The sequence below is a fragment of the Macadamia integrifolia genome, chromosome 1, assembly GCF_013358625.1.
Source record: "Macadamia integrifolia cultivar HAES 741 chromosome 1, SCU_Mint_v3, whole genome shotgun sequence".
In the NCBI taxonomy this organism is placed as follows: Eukaryota; Viridiplantae; Streptophyta; class Magnoliopsida; order Proteales; family Proteaceae; genus Macadamia; species Macadamia integrifolia.
The window spans coordinates 2024767-2037162 of NC_056557.1; the positions used below are offsets into that span (position 1 = coordinate 2024767).

The 12396-nt window shown below is 37.5% G+C and overlaps 1 protein-coding gene across 1 annotated transcript; it reads right to left on the reverse strand.

Annotated features, from left to right (window-relative positions):
* Positions 1–2581: 2581 nt before the first annotated feature.
* On the reverse strand, positions 2582–11662 carry LOC122080726 (biotin--protein ligase 1, chloroplastic-like). The gene is made up of 7 exons (XM_042647577.1): positions 11502–11662; positions 11137–11404; positions 10982–11043; positions 10672–10820; positions 6664–6784; positions 6315–6470; positions 2582–2691 (listed from the first exon to the last, which is right to left on the reverse strand). Exons 1-7 carry the CDS (start codon positions 11587–11589, stop codon positions 2642–2644), a joined length of 894 nt encoding a protein of 297 aa, XP_042503511.1. The 5' UTR covers positions 11590–11662; the 3' UTR covers positions 2582–2641.
* Positions 11663–12396: the final 734 nt, after the last annotated feature.

Here is a 12396-nt window from a genome sequence, read left to right on the forward strand (position 1 = left end):
TTGGGATTCCCCTAATTTTAAAATTTAAAATAAAAAATGATTTCATTTTATTTTCCTCTAAATAATGTATGGGACATAGTCTAGGGCGTATGTTAGCAAGGGCGTGGCTGGCCCCCCCAAATCGGCTCGTAGCATTAGGTGCGTTTCTTGGATTTTCGAGTTGATAAAATGAACCCGTTTCGGTCCATTTCTTTTTATCTCAAATAGAGGGTCCCTTTAGAATTAATTGTGTATTTAATTTAGATTCGGATATCTTGCCATATGGATAATCATTAGATTTAGATAGGTTAGTCAATGTCATGTTTGCCATGCTTCGTGTTTATTAGCATATTTTTTATACTTGATGATTCTTTTTTTTTTTTTTTTTTTTGTTTAAATCAATTCATTTTTCTCATGCATGTAGGTCAGTTAGTATTCATATTTTATCCACTTCTCACTTACATCACCACATGGGACATTTACAACCATTGTATATTTAATAGATAGATTCCATTTCCTTAAATTGAGGTAGTTAAATAAATAATTATTTTAATATTTAATTAAATAAAGTCTTAACTCATTAGATTCATTAGGGTTCATAATGCATTTAATTGACTCTTAAAATTCAGTTTTAATTGTTTAAATTATTAGATTGATTAGGTTTTCCAAAACTTCCATCTGAAATAGTTAGATTTGGGTAGTTTTCACCATTCAATTCAAGTTTTTGTCTTTCTTTAAAAATCTTTTTACCTATTAGATTAATAGATTAATTAGGATTGCAATAATTCATTTCACAAATCATTAGGGATTAGGATTAATCATTTTAATTAATTCAATTTAGGATCTCACAAATTCATTGATCATCCATCTAGGTCAGGCTCAATTAATCAAATTAGTTTAATTTACGGTTTCATAAGTTGCTAAACTAATCCTTGGTTTAGGCTTATTTCATTAGCTTAATCTAAGACTCATAATACATCAATTAAATCATTTAGGGTTTTTTAATTTTTAATTAGCGTAATCATTTCATTATTTGCATCATAACCTAGCTAGCATAATTTGGACACTTGGCTTAGGGTTTTCACATATCATACTTAGATACTTAGTTTAGGGTTTTCAGTGACCTAGATTTAGGACTAGTTAGTAGGATACAAACAAATTTTGATCAAACAAAAAGAGACCGGCCTTAGGGCCGGGCAGACTGGGTGCCTAACACCTTCCCAGTCTGTCACTTGACACTTGTCCAGAATCTTGGTGCAAACCAGCTTTATCCATCAGAGTCATTAGTCTCTCTCCCTTGATTGGGGGAGACATTTATGGGTCCTAGACCCTTTCTAGGTGGCGACTCCCTTTTACCCATAATGTGTATCCCCCCTTGGCATTTGATGACCAGGGGATACTATCTCATTAGCGTCGAACCCTAGCATGTGTACACGTGCTATGCGCCATATCGTGATCCCGATGGAGGTCCGTGATACCTACAAGAATCAAGATTGCATTTTGAAAAGCCAATCAAGATCAACACAATAATTCATTCCTCTTACGGGAATGTTTGGTTTCACAAAAGGATTTTTAGCTAAACCGGTAAGAAGGGTGCTTTTTTAATATTGATGTCAGGGTCGCTGCTGATGCCACTTCTTTCCAAACCCCCCCCCCCCCGGGTGCGGAGAAAGCATAAAAGAAACATGTACTACCCTAGCCCTCTCTGTTCATCCATCATTGGCAGCTAGATTCCTCCAGGAAGACATGTTAGCTTTGAGATGGGGAAAACTTTGGCCCTACCATCCAAAGTAATCCCAACAGAAGCGAAAAAATAAAAGGAAGACTAAATTCGCTATGCTACAATATCTACTTAATACAAGTCCAAGTGCTGCGTCATAAAACAATTCATTTCTATAAATCTATAATACCATGTTTCAAGTGCTAACATCATGCTTCCCTTCAAAGATATCTTTTCCACTAACATTTCATTATATTAGTCTTTAACGTCATAAGAATTCCCTAAAGCAAGGAATGGATTTGGATTGATATGAATTATGCTGGCTCCTCCATTTGTGAATCACTGGGAAGCTCGCCCTTTATGTTACTATCAACCATATTTGGATGGAGCGTAATATCCAAGGAACAGGCTCATTGTTGTTGCCTAGGTCTCCCCACCTCTATTCTCTTCCCCTCCCCTCGATGGCCCCATTGATGGCCTTTTGGATTTTGTAGGGCTTGCCCATTTTGTTTGTTGTGGCTCCCCTCTTTGTTTGTAGGTTTTGCCCTATGGGTCTTGTTCCCCCCACCCTTCCCCTTGTATATTCTTCTCTCACTTGGTAATGAAATTATTTATCCATCCAAGAAAAAATAATAATAAGAAGAATTCATTGCTATAATACCGTGCTTCAAGTGCTCCTGTCATGCTTCTCTGCTATACAGTGAAGATTACTAACATTTGACTTGTTCGGTCGCAGGTAGAACCAGTTATCAGAACATATTTTCTTATAAACCTAACGCTCATTTTCTTATAAACCTAACGCTCATTAGATAAAAGATTTAACTTTTCAGGGCATAGCACAATTATTAGGAACCAAGTGCCTCAAAGTTCCACCAAAAACTAGAATAAGAGGCACTGAAGTCTGCAGATTAAAAAAAAAAAGGCAATAAAAGGAGTTGCTTCCTACCTATGTAACCATGTCTTACAGTACAGTTCCTCAAGAGCTTGAAATCCTGCATGGAAAAAAAAAAAAGGATTGCATTCAATGATATGGGAAAAAAGAAACTAGAATGTAGATGATTATTACAATGCTACACTCCCCCCCCCCCCCCCCTCTCCAGGGGCCGGGGTGAGGGGGATAGGATCTCAAAATATATTAGCTAAATTTCTGAGGTCACAGACCAGTGGCTGGAAATTTACTCAGACTGGAAAGTTATCAGCTATTTGCTAAGATACTGGAGATACTCTATATGCTGAACATGACCATTAACCTCAGTTGTGGGGCTGTGGCAGCTCCCTTGTCTCATTAGATTTGACTATCGTATTTCTGTGGAGACTTGGATTCAACAATTCCATGGGGAGAGTAGGCAAGAAGCAAAGGTGGCAGAGATATCATGTTTTCTGGTTCACATGATGACCTGTACTTATGACTCTTTGTTTGTTGGGTTTTATCTTAGAATTGTATTTTTCTGTCGTCCAACTAGGTGGGTTCTCTTTCTAATTATATTCCATAAATCATCCAAGAAAGGAAAACATAAAAATTACCGTCCCTTTGATGGCATTCTTCTCATTTCTTCGCTAACAGTCCAGTAGATGGGAGTGGTGCAATTCATGTTCCTCCTTCCTGATGTTTCAACCATACAACACTTGATGTAAATCAGCAAGTTGATGCGCTGGCCAAGCGGCAACATGGGGTTTATGTCCCTTCCCATAGAAGGGAATCATGCAGTCTGGAAAAGTGAGACCAACTGTTGTACTCTTCAAGGAACGATAAAGGGTGAGGATGTGCTTAGCCCATGGTACAAGATCTCAGTAAATAACTTGGTTTCACTAGGTCTCAAGTCAAAGCCGATATCTAAACACAAAATGTACATGGTTTTGACCGAGATTTTGATGTCTCAATGAAATCTCGGTACAATATTTCGTGTCGGTATGTTTCGGGCGAAATGTTACATACCAATTCATATAAATACTGTACCTCGACGAGACTCGGTCGAAATTTTGACCCAGTCCTGGTTATCTCGACTAGTTTCACCTGTTTTTGAAGAAAACCACTCCCATCCCCTAATTGCTCCCTTTTTTGGCTAAATCTTGCCCAAAAAAGCTTGGAACAAGAGGATTTGTTGCTCAACAACAACAAAATCTTACCCAGGTCAAATCGGAGACGTAAAGGAAAACCAGAGACTTTCCAGGTCAAATCCATTGGTTTGTCAATTACAAATTTCAAGCGGCCACTAAGAAAAAATTGAGACCAAAAGCGAATGCTATTTGCTTGTCAGTTACAAAAGTAAATGGCATTTCTTCTCTCCATCATTGGTGCCTTGTCAGCCTTGGTATTAGAGATTTCTATGGTTTTACCCATCCCGTAGATAGAATGGCCCTATCAATGACATGTAAGACAGTGTGACTGAACTTCATGTTTGTTATCTTAATAGAACTTATTTTTTTAAAGAGAAAAACTAATAAAGTGGATGATAAGCTATACATGACATAATTGCATGAAACTCTAAGATACTGAAACATCGCATAGGGGAGATTGTTCTACCAATCTGACCCAAAATTGGGAGTCATTATTTTTTAAAAATGTTTCCATTGTATTTACAAGACTTAAAATAGGTTGTCCTACAAGTTCAGGACCTAAATTCTCCATATGGCCACTGAAACACAACCTCAGAAATGGCTGGAAAAAGTACCTGGTTTTGATTGAGATATCTCAGTTTCGGCCATGGTTTTGAAACTTCGAACCATGGGTCAGCCGGCACGATACAAGTTCTTCAAGGCTTGGAAGGGGTGAAGTTCTTCAAGACTTCAAAACACATAATGGTGTAAAATCTAATTCAATATTCAACTCACTCGAATGAGCATATAGCCCTTACATATTTAAAGGAAAATAAATCTTAACCTCAAACCTCTACCCACACTAATTCTACAGCCGAGATCAACTACAAAGAAAGGAAATAACCCAAATAGAAAGTTACAATGATGGAAGCGAGAAATAACACAATATGAAACTAAGAAAATAGGTTGCTAATACATCCCCCAAGCATCCTACACGTTTAGGAAGAAACTATATCCTTGGAGACAAAGCAATGGAAGATAACGAATGCCTTGGTAAGTGTCAATCACTGAAGCCCCTTGGGGTATATGCTCTTTTGGGCCTCTATTATCTCCTCGATGCAATATGGGATGCATCAGTTTTTTATTTTATCAATCCATGGGCCGGCATACAACAATAGAAAATTCGGTCTCCTTCTTCAGGCTTCTTCAATTCTAAATTGGCCTAGGATCTCATAACAACTCGTGGTCATATCTTTCCTTCGCACAAGTTGGTTTGGTTTAAGGGTCACAGTTTATTTGTTTGGCGGGCCCTCTCTAACTGCCTCCCAATACAGTCTTTTCTCATTCATCAGCAGATTCCAGTTTCCCCTGTCTGTTGCCTTTGCTGGAATGCCTCTGAAGATGTTAATCATCTCTTTTTCGCTTGTCCCTTCTCCTCTTCGATTTGGAATCGGTTTCCAGCTATATGCTGGCCAAGGAGGAGAAGGATTCTACCCTTTGAGAGGGAATGGACTTGAGTGGACATGACCTTTGTTGGTAGGTCTATTTGTGATGTGGTGGGAAAGCTTGCCTTTGGAGCGGCCATCTCACATATTTGAATGGAGTGTAATCTCATGAAATGTACCTCTAATTCAAGATCCTTCTGTTAAAATTGGGACTCTATCGTCTCTGAGTCAAAAGTAAAGTTTTGATTCTCTTCTAGATGCGACAATTCCCAAAGAACAGGCATATTGTTGTCTCCTAGGGCCTCCCCTCCTCCCTACTCCATCCCTCTATCCTCCATTTTTTAGGGCTGAGCTTTCTTGTTCTCTTTGTATTGGTAGCAGTGCATTGTCTCTCATCCCCCCCCCCCCCACACCAAAAAAAATAAAAAGGGGGTGGTTCCTCGTATTTTCTCTTCCCATTGATATAACTTCTTATTCAGAAAAAATAATAATAATAATAATAATAATAATAATAATAATAATAATAATAATAATAATAACAATTAAATAAAGGAATAAAAACACTTAACTAATCCTATATGCCAAGCCCCTACTCATATTATAGGCCCATTAAAGTGGTCCATTGCAATAAAAATGCATTGGATCAAATGCCCAACACATACATAACTCCCTAAAGCTTATTTCCAATAAAATAAGCTCATTTGGGTGATTTAACTACATCACCTTGGAGCCATATATAATAGGGGCCATAGCCAAGTGAAAAAAGCTTCAATCACTCCAAAATCTCACGCAAACCCCACCCTACCAGACTTTCGCTTCTCAACAGTCCTTTTTGGCCATTTAGTTAATTCTCTATCAAATTTCATTTCCATCAAGTTTCATTATCCATTTGCTGGTTGCCTTGACTGCATAGAAATTACATGTTTAAATCCATGATCCAGCCAACATATTCCATCATTTCACCCTCAAATTTCATCCACATCATCCATATACAATATTCCAGCAATCCAAGTCCTATTTTCCTTTTAAACTAGAGATAGCCTAAAGATCTCGTATCAGGTCAATGGAATTCATAGATCCAAATCACCCAGATTAGAATTATAAGAATAAATGCTGAAATAAATTTGGTTCACCTTCATTCAAGAAGATACCATACAGATTCTCAAATTTCTTGAAAAATTCCACAAGAATATCCTCCTTCCTCAGTTGGTAAGCATCAGAGCTTAGTTCTCTAAGTGCTGCATTCAAACAGATGGTTGGCTTCTCATTATCCACATTTAAACCCATTCCTGCAAACATGTTTTGTATGAGCACCAAACCAACAATAGAGTCACTTGCAAAGCAAAATGCATGTAGGAAAGGGAATCCAATGAACGGAAGAGAAAAGCAAAGTTCAGCCATGAAATCAAACCTAAATATATGCAAGTATGTCTGATTACAAAAGAATTGCATTTGGTGCCCAGAAGGTTAAGGCATTTTTACCAACACTGACATTGAACTTCTTTGATTTATATGTTGAGGTGCATAGGACGCCTCCAACTTTCATGCCATTTAAGTACAAGTCATTGGGCCACTTTATTCTCACACCAAGATGTGGCAAACCCTGAAAAATTAGATTAAATTTGCAAACCAAAGGTATCAAACATCTAAATTTCAAAATATTGGAATGTAAATAAAAAAATTTCGAACAAGATAGTAAAGCACAATGTTCAAAACAACCTGATCACTTAATAATGAAGAAGGTTCTCATAACAACAAAACGCATGAAAAATATAACTAGAAGACAGCTGATGCCATCCAGCACAAAGGCTTCAAATTCTACCACTCATAACCTATGAGGAATGCATCTGAAACTTAATTGGGCCAGCTGAGGCCCACTAGGGCCTAGTCCATCTTTGAATTGGTCAGAAGCATGGGGGGCCACAAGCAAAGAACCCTTACAAGGAATTGGACAAAAGTACAGGGATCAGAAGAAGATATACAGACATATCTCTACCAAAGTATATAAACCCTTCAAATGCAACCTCCTTAGCAATATAACCTCTTCAAATACAACTTCCTCAGCCATAGAGTCAGCAAAGAGTTAGATTACTGAGGCTTCAAATGAAATGAGACAGTCCAAGATTGGCTTAAAAACCTTACTTGACAGATAAGATCACGGCTGCATTTAGGGAGCCCGAAGGGCTTCTTCAACAAGCCGGTAGTGATCTCACTTTCGAAAGAGAGTCCCCACCAATATATATATATATATATATAGCACACCCAATGCACAAGGCTCCCACCACTGCAGGGTCTGGGGAGAGGCATATGTACAGCCTTACCTCCACTTTTTGTAGAGAGGCTGTTTCCTGTTCGAACCCATGGCCACCAGGTTGCCATAGACCCAGCTGATAACCATTCTTAAATACCCTTGAACAATCAGCTGAGACCATTAAATAGAGGCTAAAATAGAGGCTGCAGATTTTAAATTAAATGAGGGATCTCAACTAAGCAAATACTTCGTAACACCTACAGGGAAATAATAATTGCAACTGCCAACTGCATTACCTTCACATTCCCCAAGCACACCACCTGGGCTCCCAATGGAACTACAATCAAGATCTATTTGTCTTTACTTGGGGGAGACCAAGAAATCCATAATCAGCGGAGCAAAAGGCTGAGATCTGATTAACTCCTCCAACACCCCCACCCCAAAAGAAGGGACCCACAGATATAGCATACATGTGTCAATAATAACAGTCCAAGATGCTGCCCTAAGCTTCAGGATATTCATCTCTTGAGAAGGAGATTTAGATATACTAGGCAATACTTTATTGTTTTTAATTTCCCAAATACAAAGGCAACCAAGAAGATAACTAATTTCTGCAACAGCTTCCCCCTTCGGATAAATGCAACAAAGTGTGAAAGCAGCTAAGCCTATAAAAAATCGTAGATATCACGAGGAAAAACCCAAATGTTTCAAAGAGCTAAAGCACACAGTCCAAAAATCTCCTTTCCATATGCACATTGAATTGGAAAATTTGCGAAGGACCTAGTCTGACCTTTTTTGCACCATGTAAAACAAAATTAATTCTCTCATGACTTGGGGGATTTTGGTTTTGGTTTGGGTTTGGGTTTGGGTTTGGGTTTGGGTTTGGGTTGGGGGGGGGAGAAGCTCCCATATCTCTTAACATTAGTAGGCTATCCAGATTTAAGAATTGGGATTATTCAGACAGGCTCAATTGCTAAAGGGAAAGTTGAAGAGACAAAAGAAGAAGAGAAGAACAACATTTTAATTTCAATTCAACACCATAGCTTGGTCAGCCTCTTCCCCCACATAGGCTATAACGCTTTAATGAAAAAAAGAAAAGAAAAAAAAAAACTCCTTAACATACTAATTCCCAAGCACATGTTGATAACCACCTAAGAACAAAATAGAAAATTCCTAAGACTCTCTAAGTTATTAGAAACCCAAACTCTAGGAACACATTCTAATTCTGATTCCGCAGCCAAGAGAAAAGGGCATAAAAAGCCCTAATGAGTGAGCCTTCCAATAGCTTCCAGCATCCTAGCTTAGTTTCTGTTTTGAAGAGCAGCTTAGTATTTATTTTTGTGTTCTGCAGTAGCTTACTTTCTAGCTTGATTTATTGTATCTACTGGCTCTTAAAAATATAAGGAGAAAAGGGTATTGAATACGGTCAGATTCAAAGAGACCATCCTCCAAGTACATGAACTTGAGGGATCACAATAATTAAGTGTCAACAGGATGGCTTTGATTCATTCTCATTGCTTAACTAGCCAATCAGTTACAACATAAGAAACAGTATGCCATGACTTGTTGACTTCTTGAACCTCACCATGCACTCATGGCCTATGGAATATACCATAGTAGAGGGTTTTTTGGGCTGCCTCCAGTTGGATTCTATAAAGAGACAAAAACAAAAATTTGATTTATTTGAATCCACACTCCACAGTGATGTATTCAGATATTATGGCACACAATGACACTGCATAGACTCATAGATCGATAATAGTGTACCCTATTCTGAGCCCAAACTCATCAGTCACCAAGGAACCATTTGTGGGATTGCCCTGACTGCTCACAGGCTCAAGGAAACATTCTGATATGAAAACATTTTTTTGACTGAAGTTTTATTCAAGGAGAAAAAACAGTGCTAAAATACAACAACAGAAACATCAACCACAGATGGTAGGAAAACTCGGCAGGAATTACAAAATAGGGAAAGCACCCTAGTGCAACACATACTAGTCAAAACCAGATTTAGATAAATCTTCTGACAATGGATTAGCGATCTCAGTCTCCAACTGAAAGAAAAGTGACAATTGGAGTACGGTACTCTAGTCTAACTGATTATCTCCAAGGACTACCTAACTGAGATTGAAGCTATCCAATCATAAGCTTGGACTCACCTTCTATGATCAGATTTAGCCAGCCATGCTGAACAGAAATCTCCATGCCTTCAATAACAGCTTTCAGTTTAGCAGTAACCAAATCAGAATGACCAATCAAACCCAAAAAAAAAAAGGACCACAGTGCTTTCATGATCTCTACAAAGTACAAACCTCTCCCACCCAAGCAGGCCATGGATTAGCAAGGGAGCTGCAACCATTATTGAGTTTGATAACATTGTGAGAGAGGGAGTGGGGTGGACTTGTGGAGTGGGGAGGAAGGGAGGGACCCAAACATGGTGGATGGGAAAATGATTGACAGCTGAATCTGCAATCTCCTTCCAATTCCTTAAAATGTCTTCTATCAAAATAAGAATGATGAAGTAGTTATGGAAGTATACTGGATAAAAGTATAGATATTCATTTGCTATCTGAATGTGAGTTGAAATTAATTTTAGGTGAATAATAAAATAAATGTGAGTTGACTTATGTTGTTCATAGTCCTATACATCTACATGCATTATACATAAAGTGTTTCCCAAAATGATAAGGGGGTGTTTGGTTCGGTAAATCTTTGAGATGACATTCTTTAGAATGATAATTCTTAATTTTTGGAGTTGTTTGGTTCCACTAGGATGACCCTCATAAGTGAGCACCCTACTTCCCATGAATGACCATATTACAAAGGATGTGTTCCAAATCTGAGTTTACCTCAACACTTAAACTCAGATTTGAGCAACCTTTTTACCACCTAGTATAAAAGGAGAAAGTGGAAAGAAGTTCTCTATGGAAGCCAATATCTCAACCCGCGAGAAACATGTACTAGCCTCAAGGCAACCAAACGATTTTTCAGAAAGAAACATAATTCAGAAGAATGTCTATCAAAAGATCGACATTCATATCCGATACATACACCATTTGATTTACCGAACCAAACACCCCCTAAATAAGTCGATTCTAACCAACAGTTCTAATAGGCACTTGCCATGTCAAGGTGGGGGGGTTATAAAATTTCAAGAAAAATATCACAAGACCAACATAAATTCTAAAATTCACTTCCTTATTAATTGGAACCCAACATAATCAAATAGAACCACGTACATTTGCGTCACAAATGGCATTAATCGCCTCCGCCATTGCAAGAGTCACCACATATTGTAAAAGAGGCACCACACGCCCATCTTCCATCTGTAAGGTATATGAAAACATAAGACAACCCTTCGGAGACTCCCACAAATTCTTCGAACGACCTGAAAAAGCCATGCACATAATTTCATTTACAACTAAAACAAATTACAAAAATAATAATAATAATAATAATAAATCAATAAATAAATAAATAAATAATAAATAATAAATAAAAATAAAGGGAGAAACAATATAACTAACATATGGACATCAGAGTTCAAACCTCTCCCTTTGAACTGAACATCAGCAACACAGACAGTACCAAGAGGAAGCTCGCAAAAATTGCTGCCCATCACTAAAATAAATAAATAATCCAGTCCCACAGAGTATTTGAAGAAAATTAAACAAAGATAAAGATGCATAAAACCATAAACTTACTGAGAAACAACGTCATGCGTCGAGGTCAACCGCGGAGACCAAATAAGAAGTCTACCGAAACAATCAGTAGAAAGGGAACTCATGTAGTATTTCATCCGAAACGAATCTTCTTCAGAGGGTTCATCAATCTCCGTTTGCAGACGAAGCAGAAGGTCAGTGTTATCGGGAAGCTTCAAATTCTGATTGTTCTTCAAAGAATGAGCAACCTCAATCTCCACAGGTGATTTTCCGCATAAAATTAGAAGAGAAGATGATGTGTTCTCCATGTCTGAAGAAAGAAAATCACAAAGAAAGAAGAAAAAAATTATTACAGGAAAGACGGTCTTAAACTAAACACCATGAATTGTAGTTGGTGGTGGACGAACCCAATACTGAGATTGAGCGTTTGCTAATCCGCAAAGGCAGAAAGGGTTTTGACGAGATTGAAACCAGAAGACGGAGTAAACTTCGCATCAGAGTTCAAACCGCTTGTTTGAGCAAACGCACGGGCGCCTGCGCCACTGAGACGACTTTGACTGACAGGTGGTACCCTTTGGCGGTGTTTGTTTGCCAATAAAATAAAATAAATATTTCCTGGCTACCCTTCTTTTCCCAACGTTTGGAACGTTATGATGTTTTTTTTTTTTTTTCCTTTTCCTTCGGTAGTGATTTGGAACGTTATTCACCAATGGAAGATTTTACGTATTCAAATTTAAAATTGCTTTGGATAACGGTTAAAACAAAAAATCTTAACTGTTTAATATTTGCTTCGATAACCAATGGAAGGTTCCACCAAAAAAAAAAAAAAGATAACCAATGGAAGTTGTTAAAATTGTTCTATATAATAACGTGAGCATTTTTTTAATTACTTTGTATAACATCCCATTTGTAATCAATAATAAGATTTTAAAATTTAGGACTAGTCTCACACTCTCATTCGATACCATTGGTTGGGATTTGAAGGATTTACCAATGGTATGAGATTGGAATCAGTCTCAGCCAATATAATACCAATCTAATTTTTAAAATTATGATCACCAATGGAATATTTTATTATTATAAAAAAAAAAAAGTAAGATTTTACTTATTTAAATTTGAAATTGTTTTGGATAAAGGCGTATTTTTTCTCATGTGTTAAACAAAAAGTCTCATATGTCGAACAAGAAAAAATTGAATGACAGAAAAATTCCAAATAGAGAGAGAAAAACGAGGATTGTGTGGGATAGAAAACTGAGGGAAAATGTTACAGGTAATAATATCACATGGAAGAGAGAAAAAAAA